The sequence below is a fragment of the Mobula hypostoma genome, chromosome 10 (genome assembly GCF_963921235.1).
Source record: "Mobula hypostoma chromosome 10, sMobHyp1.1, whole genome shotgun sequence".
Lineage (NCBI taxonomy): Eukaryota > Metazoa > Chordata > Chondrichthyes > Myliobatiformes > Myliobatidae > Mobula > Mobula hypostoma.
In genome coordinates this window covers 89122270-89141004 of record NC_086106.1, presented here as the reverse complement: position 1 = coordinate 89141004, position 18735 = coordinate 89122270, and the positions used below count along the sequence as shown (strand labels likewise).

Genomic DNA, 18735 nt, shown 5'->3' with positions numbered 1-18735 from the left:
TAGAATCGATATCTTAAATAATTAATTTCATGGTTGACTTTAAAATTTTAAGTTTCTTCTACCCACACCACCCCAGCAATGCCACCACCATGATTAACCCTAACCTAATCACAGGGACAATTTACAATGACCAATTAACCTACCCTGTACGTCTTTGGACTGTGGGAGGAAACTGGAGCACCCGGGGAAAACCCATGCATTCCATGGGGAGGATGTACCGAGACACTGTAGAGAACACCAGCAGAATTGAACTCCGAACTGTAATGATGTTGCCTGAAATACTACACTACCATGGTGGCCAATATTCACTAAATGCATCTACCATATTTATTTAATAAGATGCATTTGAGGCAATTTTGTTTATGCTTAGAGAGGCAAGCATCACTGGCAAGTACTACATTGATTACTCATATCTAAGATTGCAAAGGTGATAATGAACCTTCAACCATTTTAATTTAAGTGGTGAATATATTTGTACAATACTTAGATATTTTTTTTTACTGCAGTCTTAAATTTTAGTGGCAGATTAGTAAAGAAGGCAAACTACAAAATAAATGTTCTTTAAAAATAAAGCCTGTAGTTTGCATAGCAAAAGTGTAAGTGATTAGTTACGTGCTTGGTTAGTGGCTTTAGTTATAAGGAACAAGCAACCTTAAATGGGAATGAATCAATTGAAATATCCATTGACATGGGGTTTGTTTTCACAAGTTTTTGTTAATAATTCCGTTAGAGAAAAAAGTTGGGGAAATTAGAAGTTCATAGGATCGAAGAGAGTAACATCAAGATTGTTAAACCCCCATTTATCAGATAAGGAACAGATGTAGGTGTAGTTACAATGTATCAGTGCACTTGCAGTGCAGTTAAATATCTGACTGAGACTGAAACAGTTGATCCAAGTGTGACCACAAAGTTGAGGTTTTGTCTAAAACTGAAAGACAACATCACAAATTTAGGAACAAAGGCACAGTAATTGCATTTTGTTGTTAATAATTTGTAAAATTAGGTCATTTGCTATGGGCTGATAAAAAAACAAATCACTATAAGCTACTGCAATTATGCAAACACTTGAATATAAAACATTTTAGATTTTTAAAACTTAATAAGGCAGTTATCCACAGTTCAGAAAGTTACACAACTCAATTATGAATGAAAATTAAATTTTATTTCAGCAGTACAATTTTTAATAAATCATTTCAAAACAATGCAGTCCTAATTTACATTTTTTTTCTAAAAACATGACTCAGGTTTCTAGTGCATAGTAATAGCATTTCCCATCATGGTTACAGCGTGGTGAAAAGCATGATAATGACAAAACCAAAAAAAAGGATTTTATTCTTTAATTCCACTCAGACTGGCAACATTTTTCTTTGTGTTTGCTTCACTGTATCAATAACAATAGCAAAAGTTAATTATTGGATCCCAAATATACAGCTTTGTAAAACAAAGGACTGGGCCATTTTGAAATGAGAATCTAATACAATGAGAATCTAATACTGCAATAAAAAACACCAAATTTCCTCTAGAGAAGAAGATGGGATAAATTAAATTTTGTTTTAAACATACAACGGAATTTCAATGTTACATTTAAGGTTAGAGTTTGAAATGTCTTTGGAGCAAACAGCTTTCTAGGTCTTTATTTGGCAATCTTAATGTAGAAAGCAGTTTTGCCCTATCTTGCCTTGATCATGCACACCAAAAACAAAATGTTAAGACAGTTAAATTGCCTACACTGATCCATTCAGGTTAGCTCACTTTTGGTCATCTTTCTGCTAAATGATGCCATTAGGGTATCCCACAGACTGAACTAAGAACAGATCAGAGAATCCCTCAACACAAATAAAGATTCTTTTAACTAAAAAAAAATTAATTCAAGCTGAATATCACTGTTCCACAACTACCAGATTTAATGTTATGTTAGTCACATCTGAGTTTACCTCAAAGAACAAGAATTGTGCACCAAACGTACCACCATATGTAGAAGTGATGCAATATAAACTGTTCAGACTTGATCTAAGATAATTCATATTAGCCATCTTCCCCCACACATTGGCAAATGTCAGTAATTTCTCATTTTCCCTTTCATCCTATGTCAGTACCATCTGCAATGCGCTGAAACACCTGCAAATTCACGCTGCAGCAGGTTGATTCTAGAATTCGTACCTTGCCAGATCTTGCACTTGTGCAATATAAGTATTGGCTAAACTTAATTTGTTTTTGTGCGATTGGAGCTGCATGTATGAAAATGGTCACCAACCAAAAATTCCTGAACAACACCCTACAACACCCAGTGAAGGTTACCACTAATATTTTTGTACCAAAATGCATTTGGGACATTTAGTTGCATAGAATTGAAATGTGATTTTAATTTCACCCATTTGAAATCTGATATTTAAAACTTGTTGCTTTTTGACTAATGTCAAACTTAGTAGGTGTTTCACCAAGTCTTTGACAGTGCCAATGCAGATAGCAAGGATTGTGTTTCATGTTTATAACAGTAAACTGTAGTAAGTATTAGTTCAGGATTTTACATTGAAATGTATGCTTATGATAATTTATAATTTCATACTAGTGCCAATGTGAGAAATATGCTCTGCTTATTAACCAATGTAGTTGTGAAAGCCAGCATCAGCTATTTGAAACCTGAGCAATAGCGGAAAAAAATTGCCATTTGTTTAAAGTGATCAAAACAAGTTTGCTGTTAAACCGTTACATCTCAAAAAAAAAGATAGTTGTGAGTAAAGCTATTAATTTAACAGAATTAAGAATCTGAAAAAAAATCTTTAAAGTGGCTGTTAGAAGGCAATCAATTTAGCTTAGCTCAGGAACAAGAGGACATTTAATTGCAAGCTAGAAAGTCCAGTGCCATTATATCATATCTCATTAAAGGCCTGCATTTCTGTAAAAATAACACCCAGCCAATAAAGCAGCATTTCAACAATTTCCAGTTTCAGTCATACAAGCTTGTTTTGTGCAAGATCCTTGCGTAACACCACAATGCAATCCAAAACACAGTCGATCCATGGCTTTCAATCTATGTGCAACCACAATGTTCGTGTATTTGGGCTACAAAAGTACACAATTTTTGTTTTTCTTTTTTCTGTGAGGATAAAGGACTGCTCTCACAGCCTCCACAAACACCTCTCTGATGCCCTCCTGATTGAGTGCTGAACATTCCAGGTACTTGACCGCTCTAATCTGTTTAGCCAAGTTTACTCCCTGTTGAAACGATGTCGGGGAAAGGCTTTGCTCCTTGAGCTTTTTTACGGTTTCAGGATCACTCCTTAAATCTTTCTTCGTACCAACCAAAAGTATGGGAACATTTGGGCAGTGGTGTAAAACTTCTGGTTGCCATTTATGGCGAACATTGGCAAAGGAAGAAGGACTAGCAACGGAAAAACATATGATGAAGACATTACTCTGTGGGTAAGATAGAGTGCGAAGACGGTCATACTCTTCCTGCCCTGCTGTATCCCAAAGGTTCAGGCTTACAGTTCGTCCATCAACAGTCATCTGTGCACTATAGTTGTCAAATACAGTGGGAACATATTCTGCAGGAAAAGCATTTGTTGTGTAACTAATGAGAAGGCAGGTCTTCCCAACTGCACCATCTCCAACCACCACGCATTTTATAGTCTGCATTATTCATACAGTATGAAGGTCACACTCTGTTAACAAAAAATTAACAGACGTTAAAACAACTTCACAGTATCCAGCAATCACTCAGCTCAACTCTGACTGGCTTCAATCCAATCACAATCAGCTGCAAAGCAATTAGGAGTCAAAAGTTGCTGACAGTTGATTTTGGTGTTCAACAAATTAAAAGACAAACATGGTGGACCATTTTCTCAGAAATAAAACTTTCAAACATGTAGCTATTAGAGTTGAAAACCACTTTTGTTTTACCAGAGGTGTTAACTTTACATTATTATTTGAACAGCAGGTGAATTTGAAAGTATCTCTCATTTCATTACTATTTTGAGTAGCAATTCATACTCTTTGAAAGTTTGCAATTTGTAAAATGGCTACTGCTGAACCAAATTTCAGTAAGTTGAAATTTATCTGACTCAATCCTGATGGATTTCTGTTACTTGGTGATCGATAAATGAAATATCAACTGAAGTCAAGCAGATTTTTTCACTCAGGTCCCTGTTCAATGTATTTGAAGCACATGGGCAATAACTTGCATTAGGAACTATTAATTATATCACAACATGAATTTTTAAATTCATATTGTAAGCAGGCCAGCTAAATAATTGAACAAAGCTTTCACAAGAAACAGCTGCAACAAAAGGACCACACAAAGCTCAGAATTAAGTAAAGGTATTCTCTCCCTTCTTCCCCTTTCCGCCGATCTCGGTGAACAATACTGCCTGTCCTTTTATCCTCAACCCATCAACATTGTCCGCCAACCCAGTTTGGTTTTCTCTTTCTGTTACACCACCCCTTTCTCTTACCTCAGATCCCATCCATCTCCCATTCCTAATTCAGTAAACTCCTCCCCCGCAAATTCGCCACACCCAATACAACTTTATTACATATTGCGTGTTTTATTATTATAATTATTATACTTTTATCTTATTTTTTTTGCGCTGGATCGGATCCGGAGTAACAAATATCTCGTTCTCCTCACACTTGAGTGCAGGAAATGACATTAAACAATCTTGAAGTAGCTTCTTCCAAACTTGACACAGTCTCCCACATTCAAGTCGTCTAACTACATATGGCCAAGGTTACTTGGCACACCCCAGCGTACCCTCCCCCTCCCCACCCCGGCTCCAACTCTCCCCGTCCCACCATCCTTCCTTCACTCCAACTTTAGTTTCGACTTCTTACTTCCCGTTCCCGGAACCGACGCACCTTCACTTGTTCCGTTCCCTTTCAGCATAATACCCCCAATACCGGCGTCAAGAATCGGACTTCGGCAAGGAACACACACCCGCCGAGCGGGTGAGCGGAGCAGCCCACCGCGGAACGTCCTAAATCCACAAACCCGAAGGCACTTACCTCCTGCTACCCGGGACAGGCCTCATCCGGGACTCGCAAACACAGCCTGCCGGGGAATGTAGTGCGGTAAGCAGCCGGTGCGCTTGCGCAGTAAAGCAGGTGTGGTGAGCCGCCCCGCGAGTTGGCGGCGCAGGCGTACAGTCAAAATGATATCATTTAGACTAAGGCTGCGTGTAGGGGCGTGATCGCTTCGAACTGCAAAGCAAGCTAGTGTATTGCCAGAGTTGGTTTAAGGACCTTGAGAGAGGATAGGGATATGAAGGGGGAACAATGATCCTTTGTACTTAATTGCACATTAAACATTCCAAGATAAATAAGATTGGTAACACATATGACACATCTAAATTTATGGAAAATAATTGTTTTGATAACAGCCTTCTTTTAAAGATTGCCTGCACCACAACAATGTGTATAGAAAGTTCTAGAGGCACTATGTAAAAAAAATGAAAAAAAAACACTTGCGTCATATAGAATCCATGCAGAGAGAAACAGACTATATTGTATCTGTAGAAAGAGAAACAGTTAATGTTTCAGTTCTGATCAAGGTCTGGGATTAAAAATGTTAACTTTTTTGATATGTTGCAGACCACCCAGTTTGTTCTGTTTTTATTTCAGATTTTCATCGTCTGCAGTTGTTTTTTCTCACTGTTGTTCTCTCAGTGGTTTCAGTTGCAGATCAAGAAGAGGTAGAAAGAATAAGGGAAAAGGCTGTAAGATAGTGTAGACCAATGTTGTCAATATAATAATTATCTTAAAAGCTGACAGACACAGAAGAGGTAAAAAAAATTGAAACTGAAAGATAAAGTCAAATTTTAAAGAGGTATGAGGAATGATATTCTAGAGCTTTTGAGGGCACAACTCAGAATGTGGAAGGAAAGATAAACAGACATTCAAGAAACCAGCATTTTGGAGGACTGTAACTATTTTCAAAAGAGGTGCTAGACGTGAGCTATGGAGATCAGGATAAAGGCATGGAAGGATTTCTTTCTGGGGATTCAGGTGTTCAACCCTCAGGGCACCAAAATCCTCTCCTTACTAACAATACTTCTTGTTAATATCGCAATGAATATATTATTATTCCTCTAAATGGACAAAATGACATATATTTTGTTAAGGTTACGATAGCAGTAACTCCACCACATCTAGGCCCATAACCAAATTCACAAAATCACTCTACCATTTCCAACTTCCCACAAACACATTTCCTCTTGCTTTATTAACTATTGTGAATTCTCAGAGTAGTAGTTTGCAGTGTGTGCATTATGCAGGAAACACAGCAAGCTCTGAAAGGTCAAGTTTAGTTAACATTCTTCTCAGACGGTGTACTTGCACATAATAATGCATGTGATCAAAATGTCACAAATTATATCATACATTTAAACATATTACACTTTTTGCATCTTTTAAAATAAAAAACATGGTCATAAAATCACAACATTTACAACATTTAGCTAACTTTCTGATCTTTGAAACTCATCAAGCGTCAACCATATTAGCTTTGTTTATGTTGATTTTAGATACATATGATATTGACATTGTATTCACTTCAGAATTCATGGAAATTCTGCTTTTTTCAATGATGTCCTGTGTTAACTCTTCTACCAATGTTGGATTTACTTCTGGAGTATAACCTTACAATCTTCATCTTATTCTCATGGGTATCTGGCAGTCATATAAAGTCATCTTCATGAACCATTTTGAATCTCTCCTAAAACCCCTAAATAAGCCAGCCGGTGGTGTAGTGGCATCTGCATCAGACTTTGGGGCGAGTGGTCCCAGGTTCGAATCTGGCCGGCTCCTTGCGTGCTTTCCATCTGTGTTGGGTTCAGTGTTGAGCTAGCAGCTATACCTTGTGGAAACAGACAAATGCTATAGAAACGTCATGTGTGCCGCCTGATGCACTAATGAGGTGTGGGAGGAATTCATTAATAATAACTAAACCCCTAACATATTAATTCTTGAAAATGCATATCTGCACAGTCTCTCCAAACCCTTGCCTAGAGGTCTCAGCACATGAACCTTATCATGCAATCTGAATTTTTGTCATTGTGTAGCTTGTGTCACATTGTTTACTCTGTCATTGGCCATTCCTCAACCTTTTTATCCTGGACAAGGCTTGGACACATCCCATGTTTTCTGTGCAAGTATATACCTTGCGGTGATGTTAATCTTTAGTTCAGAAGAAAGCTTGTAGATCAATGCTTAGTCTTGATATCTAACTTACTTCCTAATGCTTGCTTTGCAATGCAGGTTCTTCAGAAGGGTGGGGAACCGAAGAGGAAGGCAGCAGTAATAGGGGACTCTATGGTCAGGGGGAGAGGCAGGCGATTCTATGGGCATGAACAGGAAAAATGGATGGCAGTTTGCCTTCCAGGTGCCAGGGTCCGAGATGTTTCTGGACGTGCCTACAATATCCTGAAAAGGGAGGGTGAGCAGCTAGAAAATGTGGTACATATTGGTACCAATGACACCGGAAGAAAAAGGAAGGAGGTCCTGAAAAAAAGAATACTGGGAATTAGGAAGGAAGCTGAGAAGCAGGAGCTCAAAGGTATTAATCTTGGGATTGCTGCCTGTGCCATTCAACAGTGAGGATAGGAATATAATGAGGTGGCAGATAAATGTGTGGCTGAAGAATTAGAGCAGAGGGCAGGGATTCAGATTTCAGGATAATTGGGAGCTCTTCTGGGGCTAGTGGGACCTGTACAAAAGGGACGGATTGCACTTGAATCTGAGGGGGACCAATATTCTACTGAGTAGATTTACGAGAGCTGTTGGGAGTGGTTTAAACTAATATGGCAGGGGGATGGGAACCAGTGTGATAGTGCTGAAGATGAGCCAGCAGGTTTACAAGTAGATGATGGATGTAACATGAATGTTAAGGAGGACAAGCCAATGATTGTGTCCACGTCCAGACAGAACAAAGAGTTAAATTGAATCACAGAGGCAAAATTCAAAGGGGCAAAGAATGTAGGGCTGAAAGCGTGGTATTTAAATGCGCATGGCATTCAGAATAAGGTGGATGAACTTGTGGCACAAATACAGATTGGTTAATATGGCATTATGGGCATCACTGAGTCCTGGCTGAAAGAAGATCATAGTTGGGAGCTTAACATCAAAGGATATACTTTGTATCAAAAGGACAGGTAGGAAGGCACAGGCGGTGGTGTGGCTCTATTGATAAGAGGTGGAATTACATCTTTTTGGAAAGAGGTGACATAGGGTCAGAGAATGTTGAATCTTTATGAGTGGAATTAAGAAATTGCAAGGGTAAAGAAAAAATTATGGGAATCATATAGAGGCTTCCAAATAGTAGGCAAGATGTGGGGTTGAAATTCCAAATAGAGCTGGAAAAGGCATGTAATAAGGGTAATGTCACAATGGTAACGGAGAACTTCAATCTGCAAAGGGTTTGGGAAAGTCAGGTTGGTGTTGGATTATAAGAGAGGGAGTTTGTTGAATGCCTACGAGATGGCTTTTTAGAGCAGCTTGTGCTTGAGCCTACTCAGGGAAAGGCTATCTTAGATTGGGAGTTGTGTAATAACGCAGATTTTATTAGGGAGCTTAATGTAAAGGAACCCTTAGGAGACAGTGATCATAAGATGATTGAATTCATACTGAAATTTGAGAGGGAGAAGCAGAAGTCATATGTATCAGTATCACAATGGAATAAAGGGAATTACAGGGCATGAGGAAGGAACTTGCCCAGGTGGATTGGAGGAGATTACTAGCGGAGATGGTTGAAGTTTCCGGGAACAGCTCACAAGGTGCAGGATAGAGGAAGAAGTTCTCAGATGGAAGGGGTAGGCAATTGTGGCCGACAAAGGAAGTTAAGGACAGCATAAAAGCCAAGGAAATGGCATATAAGGTAGCAAAAGTGAGTGGGAAGTTGGATGATTGGGAAGCTTTTAAAATCCGCAAGGCAGCTACAAAAAGCTATAAGAAGGGAAAAGATGATACTGTATATGAGAGCAGACTAGCTAATAATATAAAGCAGGATATCAAAATTTTTTTCAGTTATATAAGAGTAAAGGGGAAGTGAGAGTTGATATTGGACTGCTGGAAAATGATGCTGGTGAAGTAGTATTGGGGGACAAAGAAATGGCAGATGAACTTAATGGGTACTTTGCATCTGTCTTCACTGTGGAAGACATTAGCAGTGTGCCAGACGTCTGTGAGTGACAGAGAGCTGGACTGAGGGCCATTGCTATACAAAGGAAAAAGTACAGGCCAAACTTAAAAGTCTTAAGGTGGATAAGTCACCTGGCCAGATGGACTACATCCCAGAGCCCTGAGAGAGGTTGCTGAAGAGATAATAGATACATTGGTCATGATCTTTCAAGAATCACTTGATCCTGGCATGGTCCCAGAGGACTGGAAAATTGCAAATGTCACTCCACTCTTTAAGAAGGGAAGAAGGCAAAATAAAGGAAATTATAACCAGTTAGCCTAACCTCGGTGGTTGGTATAGGTTAGAGTCTATTATTAAGAATGAGGTTTCGAGGTACTTGAAGACTAATGATAAATTAAGTTAAAGTCAGCATGGTTTCTGTAAAGGGAAACCTTGCCTGACAAATCTGTTGGAGTTCTTCGAGGAAGTAACAAGCAGGGTGGACAAAGGAGAGGCAGTGGATGTCATTAACTTGGATTTTCAGAAGGCATTTGATAAGGTGCCACACATGAGGCTGCTTAACAAGATAAAATCCTATGGTGTTACAGGAAAGATACTGGCCTGGATAATGAAATACCTGACAGGCAGGAGGCAGCGAGAAGGATAAAAGCGGCCTTTTCTGGTAGGCTGCTGGTGACTTGTGGTGTTTCTCAGGGGTCAGTACTGGGACTGCTACTTTTCACATTGTCAATGATTTAGATAATGGAATTGATGGCTTTGTGGCAAAGTTTGCAGATGATACAAAGATAGGTGGAGGGGTAGGTAGTACTGAGGAAGCAATGCAATTGCAGCAGGACTTAGACAAATTAGAAGAATGTGCAAAAAAGTGACAGATGGAAAACAGTGTTGGGAAATGTATGATAATGCATTTTGGTAAAAGGAACAATAGTGCAAACTATTATCTAAATGGGGAGAAAATTCAAACATCAGAGGTGCAGAGAAAATTAAGAATCCTTGTGCAGGACTCCCAGAATGTTAATTTACAGGTTAAGTCTGTGGTAAAGAAGGCAAACGCAATGTTGGCATTTATGTCAAGGGGAATAGAATATAAAAGCAAGGAGATAATGCTGAGGCCTTATAAGACACTAGCCAGGCGGCACTTGGAGTGTTGTTAACAGTTTTGGGCCCCATATCTGAGAAAGGATGTATTGTCATTGGAGAGAGACCAGAGGAGGTTCACGAGGATGATTCTGGGAATGAAGGGGTTAACATATCAGGAATGTTTGGCAGCTTTGGGCCAGCACTCACTGGAATTTGAAGAATGTTGGGGGGGCATCTCATTGAAACCTACGGAATGTTGAAAGGACTAAATAGTATCAATGTCGAGAGGATGTTTCCTATGGTGGGGGGGTGGTATCCAGAACTAGAGGGTACAGCCTAAAAATTGAGGGGCAACTCTTTAGAACAAGGTAAGGCGGAAGAGAATGATCAGAGAGTGGTTAATCTGTGGAATGCTGTGCCATACATTGCAGTGGAGGCCAAGTCCGTGTGTATATTTAAGGCAGAAGTTGATCATTTCCTAATCAGTCAGGGCATCAGAGGACATAGCAAGAAGGCAGGTGTATGGGGTTGAGTGGGATCCGGGACCAGTCATCATGGAATGGTGAGCAGATTCGATGGGCTGAATAGTCTAATTCTGCTCCTATGTCTTATGGTCCTATAAGGTTGGACAGTAAGGAGATGTGAAGAGATGTTTCTCTCTATTTCTCAAACTGAATAAATAATAATTATGTGATATAAACTTTCCAGGATGATCATGCTTTGTCTAAACGGATCTAAGTGCTCCCTTTGCTATGTTCACTAATGCTGCATGATCCTACACACTTTACATCAATCCACCTCGAATAACTGTCCCCGAACACAAAAAAGTTATCCTTATCCCTGCGAAGATAGGCTATGCGAAATGGTGCCCACCCTTGGGCTTACTCTCGTGATAAGCTATGTACATACTCATTAGCTCTTCCAAATCTTTTTCTATGCCAGACCAGCAGAAAAAGCAATGAGCTATTCTTCATGTTAACGATACCCAGATGTTCTCAGTGAGGTTTCTCTATTATTCTTCATAGCTCAATATAAATACTTTATGACCTCATTTGATGTGGCTTGGAATTATTGAATCTTCATAGCATCTATAGTGGAAAAGCTTTATATTCCCATTCAAACATTAGTCTGGTTGAGTCCAGACACTCAAAATATAACTGCATACATGCTTTAAAAGTCAATTCTTCTGCATCCATCTCAATATCTCCACAACTGTAACTGTCTGCCAGCAGCTTTGTATTACAGTTTAAACAATACACCTAATGTAACATTTTGTTTGGATGCTCCATACACAATGTCATTGTCATATTGTAATAAAAGCACAGCCAACCATTGCGTTCAGGAAGACTTCTGTGATGAGAGACCTAGGCAAGGTTGGTAAGGACCCAAGTGCTGGAGTATCTGAGCTGGAATTGAGACACGATACAGGACTGAAACGAGGACAGTGCTCTAAACTAGATGCTAGATGAGAATCCAGAGTGGAGTAGACGATTGAGCACCGAACCTCAGTTCAGATGCTCTTTAAATATTAAAATCCTGGCGCCAAACATAGCTGCCAATTAGTGCGGGCGGGCCTGAATATTTAAAGGGGTCATGCCAGCTATCCATATTCCAGAGAGTCAGAGTGTTTAAACCCTGGAAGCTGGAGTGGTCGGGTACTTATCGTGACAGCTTCATTTTGAAAACAATGGTCTTGGGTGTCCAAGAATAGCCAACAAATGTGGATGGTCTGCCACCCACCCTGCTTGTGGACTGTTTGTCCCATTCCCATCAGGGAGGAGGCAATGTAATATCTATGCTACGACCACCAGACTCAAAAACAGTTACTTTCCCCAAGCAGTAAGGCTGATCAGCACCTCCACCTACTAACCAACCCCTCCACAATCCCACCCACCACCGCTACAGTCACCATATGTACCTAGCATCACTTTATGGACTTAATGTTTTGTATATAAGCTTTATATTATGTATTTATATTTGTTGTGTTTTTTTATTATTGTGTTCTTTGTCTTTTGTGGGGGTTTTTGAGCTGCATTGGATCCAGAGTAACAAATACTTTGTTCTCCTTTACACTTATGCACTGGTAATCCGAATCAAATCTTGAATCACCCATCAAAAACTGGTGGAACTTCCAAATAAGATTGTCAGTGCCTCTTTCTCTATCTGGGCATATATTTCTCATCTAATGCATATGACACAAAGACAATGGGACTTTCTGCTACTCTCCGCAGTGTGGCTCATTATTAGAACAAATCTGAGGAATCATGCAAGGGTTCATGGCTCTGATGGTGTCACAATATGCCAATAAAAATATAAACTGCTGAGATTTTACTTAGAGTAGCTGAATACCTTCTGTTGTTCCTACTGTATTCTCATTGTCCAGTCTTCTTTAACAGCTTGTCTGACAGAAACCTGGCATGATATCAGACCGTCCCAAAGAAATGTTGGACCTCAGCTACTCAGGTTTCCTTACCCTCACAATGGGTTGTCGACTATTTTTATTGAGCCTCAGACCGAAAAAAACCTCTTTCTTCACAAAAAATACCTTACTTTTCTCAAACAAGGTAGGGAGCCTCCTTATTATAACATCAAGCATTCAGAGATTTATCTCTTCTTTGATTGTATAGATAGCATTTTTTTTAGATAGCATTGAACTCCCTTCAACAGCTTGTTTATTATGGCATGAAATATTTTGGTTGATAAACTTTACTTTACTTTACTTTTTACTTTACCTTACTTTATTGTCGCCAAACAATTGATACTAGAGCGTACAATCATCACAGCGATATTTGATTCTGCACTTCGCACTTCCTGGGGTACAAATCGAGAGTAAATATTAAAAATTTAAATTATAAATCATAGATAGAAAATAGAAAAGGGAAAGTAAGATAGTGCAAAAAAACCCGAGAGGCAGGTCAGGATATTTGGAGGGTACAGCCCAGATCCGGGTCAGGATCCGTTCAGCAGTCTTATCACAGTTGGAAAGAAGCTGTTCCCAAATCTGGCCGTACGAGTCTTCAAGCTCCTGAGCCTTCCCCCAGAGGGAAGAGGGATGAAAAGTGTGTTGGCTGGGTGGGTTGTGTCCTTGATTATCCTGGCAGCACTGCTCCGACAGCATGTGGTGTAAAGTGAGTCCAAGGATGGAAGATTGGTTTGTGTGATGTGCTGGGCTGTGTTCATGATCTTCTGTAGCTTCTTCCGGTCTTGGTCAGAACAACTTCCGTACCAGGTTGTAATGATGATAATAATGATAACAAATATGTACAAATCCTCTTATAGGCATTGATGATTAGTTAATGATGGCTTCCTTTATCTATATTTAATAAAGTAGGGAGTTGACTTAACTAATAAAAGCATAGCCAACCATTGCGTTCAGGAAGACTTCTGTGATAAGAGACCTAGCAAGGTTGGTAAGGACCTAAGTGCTGGAGCATCCAAGACTGGAATTGAGACACGATACAGGACTGAAACAAGGACAGTGCTCTAAACTAGATGCTAGATGAGAATCCAGAGTAGAGTTGACGATTGAGCGCCGAACCTCAGTTCAGCACTAAGTGGCAGCTATGTTTGGCGCCAGGATTTTAAAATTTAAAGAGCACCTGAACTGAGAATGGTAGGGTGAAGGAACCATGGGTGACAAGTGAGGTGGAGAATCTAGTCAGGTGGAAGAAGGCAGCATACTTGAGGTTTAGGAAGCAAGGATCAGATGGGTCTATTGAGGAATATAGGGAAGCAAAAAATGTGATTAAGAAGGGGCTGAGGAGAGCATGAAGGGGGCATGAGAAGGCCTTGGTGAGAAGGGTAAAGGAAAACCCCAAGGCATTCTTCAATTATGTGAAGAACAAAATGATGACAGGAGTGAAGGTAGGTCCGATTAGGGATAAAGGTGGGAAGATGTGCCTGGAGGCTGCGGAAGTGAGCGAGGTCCTCAATGAACACTTCTCTTTGGTATTCACCAATGAGAGGGAACTTGATGACAGTGAGGACAATATGAGTGAGGTTGATGTTCTGGAGCATGTTGATATTAAGGGAGAGGAGGTGTTGGAGTTGTTAAAGTACATTAGGACGGATAAGTCCCCGGGGTGTGACGGAATATTCCCCAGGCTGCTCCACGAGGTGAGGGAAGAGATTGCTGTGCCTCTGGCTAGGATCTTTATGTCCTCGTTGTCCACAGGAATGGTACCGGAGGATTGGAGGGAGGCGAATGTTGTTCCCTTGTTCAAAAAAGGTAGTAGGGATAGTCCGGGTAATTATAGACCAGTGAGCCTTATGTCTGTGGTGGGAAAGCTGTTGGAAAAGATTCTTAGAGATAGGATCTGTGGGCATTCAGAGAATCATGGTCTGATTAGGGACAGTCAGCATGACTTTGTGAAGGGCAGATCGTGTCTAACAAGCCTGATAGAGTTCTTTGAGGAGGTGACCAGGCATATAGATTAGGGTAGTGCAGTGGATGTGATCTGTATGGATTTTAGTAAGGCATTTGACAAGGTTCCACACGGTAGGCTTATTCAGAAAGTCAGAAGGCATGGGATCCAGGAAAGTTTGGCCAGGTGGATTCAGAATTGGCTTGCCTGCAGAAAGCAGAGGGTCGTGGTGGACGGAGTACGTTCGGATTGGAAGGTTGTGACTAGTGATCTTCCACAAAGATTGGTTTTGGGACCTCTACTTTTCGTGATTTTTATTAACGACCTGGATGTGGGGGTAGAAGGGTGGGTTGGCAAGTTTGCAGACAACACAAAGGTTGGTGGTGTTGTAGATAGTGTAGAGGATTGTCAAAGATTGCAGAGAGACATTGATAGGATGCAGAAGTGGGCTGAGAAGTGGCAGATGGAGTTCAACCCGGGGAAGTGTGAAGTGGTACACTTTGGAAGGACAAACTCTACCGCAGGGTACAAAGTAAATGGCAGGATACTTGGTTGTGTGGAGGAGCAGAGGGATCTGGGGGTACATGTCCACAGATCCCTGAAAGTTGCCTCACAGGTAGATAGGGTAGTTAGGAAAGCTTATGGGGTGTTAGCTTTCATAAGTCGAGGGATAGAGTTTAAGAGTCGCGATGTAATGATGCAGCTCTATAAAACTCCAGTTAGGCCACACTTGGAGTACTGTGTCCAGTTCTGGTCACCTCACTATAGGAAGGATGTGGAAGCATTGGAAAGGGTACAGAGGAGATTTACCAGGATGCTGCCTGGTTTAGAGAGTATGCATTATGATCAGAGATTAAGGGAGCTAGGGCTTTACTCTTTGGAGAGAAGGAGGATGAGAGAAGACATGATAGAGGTATACGAGATATTAAGTGGAATAGGTAGAGTGGACAGCCAGCGCCTCTTCCCCAGGGCACAACCACTCCGTACAAGAGGACATGGCTTTAAGGTAAGGGGTGGGAAGTTCAAGGGGGATATTAGAGGAAGCTTTTTTACTCAGAGAGTGGTTGGTGCGTGGAATGCACTGCCTGAGTCAGTGGTGGAGGCAGATACACTAGTGAAATTTAAGAGACTACTAGACAGGTATATGGAGGAATTTCAGGTGGGGGGGTTATATGGGAGGCAGGGTTTAAGGGTCAGTACAACATTGTGGGCCGAAGGGCCTGTACTGTGCTCTACTATACTATGTTCTATAACTTGAGAAAGGTCTTGGTCCCTGCCAACTCAGCATACAAATCCTGCAAAGGGTATTGTTCTCCTCAGCCTGGTTGAGTCACTTTATGATCTGTGCAAAACCAGGCAGTTTGCAAAGCCAAAAGGGAGAAATGAGAGTTACCATCTCTGAGTTTTGATCATACTTTCTGTTTTAGCTTCTTCAAGCCATTTTCATTTTGAGCCTTCAATGCAAATATTACCAGACCATTTGCAGCTGATTAGCTTGGCAGCTGGGTCATATATTGGACCCGTGCCCTTTAATCTTTGAACAACACTGTCGGCTATGTGCAGAACCAAAGGAAATGGGGGAGATCTTAAATAGGTTTTTTGTGTCTGTATTTACTAAGGAAACTGGCATGAAGTCTATGGAATTAAGGGAAACAAGTAGTGAGATCATGGAAACTGTACAGATTGAAAAGGAGGAGGTGCTTGCTGTCTTGAGGAAAATTAAAGTGGATAAATCCCTGGGACCTGACAGGGTGTTCCCTCGGACCTTGAAGGAGACTAGTGTTGAGATTTCAGGGGCCCTGGCAGAAATATTTAAAACGTCACTGTCTACAGGTGAGGTGTCGGAGGATTGGAGAGTGGCTCATGTTGTTCCGTTGTTTAAAAAAGGATCGAAAAGTAATCCGGGAAATTATAGGCCGGTAAGTTTAACGTCGGTAGTAGGTAAGTTATTGGAGGGAGTACTAAGAGACAGAATCTACAAGCATTTGGATAGACAGGGACTTATTAGGGAGAGTCAACATGGCTTTGTGCATGGTAGGTCATGTTTGACCAATCTTTTGGAGTTTTTCGAGGAGGTTACCAGGAAAATGGATGAAGGGAAGGCAGTGGATATTGTCTACATGGACTTCAGTAAGGCCTTTGACAAGGTCCCGCATGGGAGGTTAGTTAGGAAAATTCAGTCGCTAGGTATACATGGAGAGGTGGTAAATTGGATTAGACATTGGCTCAATGGAAGAAGCCAAAGAGTGGTAGTAGAGAATTGCTTCTCCGAGTGGAGGCCTGTGACCAGTGGTGTGCCACAGGGATCAGTGCTGGGTCCAGTGTTATTTGTCATCTATATCAATGATCTGGATGATAATGTGGTAAATTGGATCAGCAAATTTGCTGATGATATAAAGATTGGAGGTGTAGTAGACAGTGAGGAAGGTTTTCAGAGCCTGCAGAGGAACTTGGACCAGCTGGAAAAATCTGCTGAAAAATGGCAAATGGAGTTTAATGCAGACAAGTGTGAGGTATTGCACGTTGGAAGGACAAACCAAGGTAGAACATATAGGGTTAATGGTAAGGCACTGAGGAGTGCAGTAGAACAGAGGGATTTGGGAATACAGATACAAAATTCCCTAAAAGTGGCCTCCAGGTAGATAGGGTCGTAAAGAGAGCTTTTAGTACATTGGCCTTTATTAATCAAAGTATTGAGTATAAGAGCTGGAATGTTATGATGAGGTTGTATAAGGCATTGGTGAGGCCAGATCTGGAGTATTGTGTTCAATTTTGGTCACCAAATTACAGGAAGGATATAAATACGGTTGAAAGAGTGCAGAGAAGGTTTACAAGGATGTTGCCGGGACTTGAGAAACTCAGTTACAGAGAAAGGTTGAATAGGTTAGGACTTTATTCCCTAGAGCATAGAAGAATGAAGGGTGATTTGATAGAGGTATATAAAATTATGATGGGTATAGATAGAGTGAATGCAAGCAGGCTTTTTCCACTGAGGCAAGGGGAGAAAAAAACCAGAGGACATGGTTTAAGGGTGAGGGGCGAAAAGTTTAAAGGGAACATTAGTGGGGGGCTTCTTCACACAGTGAGTGGTGGGAGTATGGAATGAGCTGCCAGACGAGGTGGTAAATGCGGGTTCTTTTTTAACATTTAAGAATAAATTGGACAAATACATGGACGGGAGGTGTATGGAGGGATATGGTCTGTATGCAGGTCAGTGGGACTAGGCAGAAAATGGTTCGGCACAGCCAAGAAGGGCCAAAAGGCTTGTTTCTGTTCTGCAGTTTTTCTATGGTTTCTATGGTTTTTCTAATACTGAATTTTGATCAAGATATGATTGGCTCACACTGAACCCATTATTCTTTGAGCCATACTTACCCCAGTAGGTCAGCTAACATAATAGGTACCCTCACTTTTGGATCACAATAGACACTGTAGATCATTCCTACAAAAGTGTTTTCAGTATCTCACCAGATTACAGCATGTCTTCAAATTCATTCTGCTTTTTTTGCCAATGATACTTTCTCAGTTTCCTTCTGTAAATATCTCTGCCCATATGATCATACAACTTTGCACATGTCTGTGCTGACCATGATGCCAATCCATACTGACTGAGCAATCATTGACATTTATTTTGATATGATGATCAGTAACTTTTATTTCAATGTTGATTTTGCTGCTTTTCCACTTAATGTCCCTGGTAGTCTGTTCAATGGTTCATGGTTATAAAACCTCTGTTGAAATGACTATCTTACAAGCATGTTCAAACCTTTGGTCTTGCCCATTTAATGATTGAATTGAATCTCCTCATCAGCTAAGCCACAACTTGTTCACTTCCACTTTCTCTAAGAAGCACCAAAGTGCAATGTTGCAACAAGTTCTTCAAAGCCAATATAAGCACAAGTAGCTGCTCTTGACCATAAACTTCTGGTTCAGACTTGTGGATTTAGCAGTCTGTGAGGAAACTGTGTTAATATGATGCTGCGATCTCTCAGTCGTCTAATCAAATTAAACGTTTTTCACTTTGCTTGATACCAGAAGCTCGGCCAAAGTGACTTGTTTGTCTGAGTAAATTTCTATCAGTGATATTTATTTCTTGAAATCTTGTAGGTCTCCATTTTTGGTATGTATACACAAGAACATTGTTTACTCTAAAGAAAC

At 40.6% G+C, this 18735-nt stretch overlaps 1 protein-coding gene and 1 long non-coding RNA gene across 4 annotated transcripts in view; one reads left to right on the top strand and one right to left on the bottom strand.

The window, feature by feature from the left end:
• Window positions 1-1153: 1153 nt before the first annotated feature.
• On the bottom strand, window positions 1154-5134 carry rhogd (ras homolog gene family, member Gd). 3 transcript variants are annotated; one of them, XM_063060821.1, is made up of 2 exons: window positions 5005-5134; window positions 1154-3665 (listed from the first exon to the last, which is right to left on the bottom strand). In XM_063060821.1, exon 2 carries the CDS (start codon window positions 3637-3639, stop codon window positions 3064-3066), a length of 576 nt encoding a protein of 191 aa, XP_062916891.1. In that variant the 5' UTR covers window positions 3640-3665; window positions 5005-5134; the 3' UTR covers window positions 1154-3063. The 3 variants fall into 3 exon arrangements, with proteins under 3 accessions (XP_062916891.1, XP_062916890.1, XP_062916892.1); XM_063060820.1 differs by lacking the exon at window positions 5005-5134 and adding an exon at window positions 4858-4996; XM_063060822.1 differs by lacking the exon at window positions 5005-5134 and adding an exon at window positions 4455-4475.
• LOC134353026 (uncharacterized) overlaps window positions 4934-18735 on the top strand; it is a 42638-nt gene continuing 28836 nt past the window's right edge. The window contains exon 1 of the long non-coding RNA XR_010019530.1: window positions 4934-5070. This is a non-coding gene — a long non-coding RNA (uncharacterized LOC134353026). The remainder of the gene's footprint in view (window positions 5071-18735) is intronic.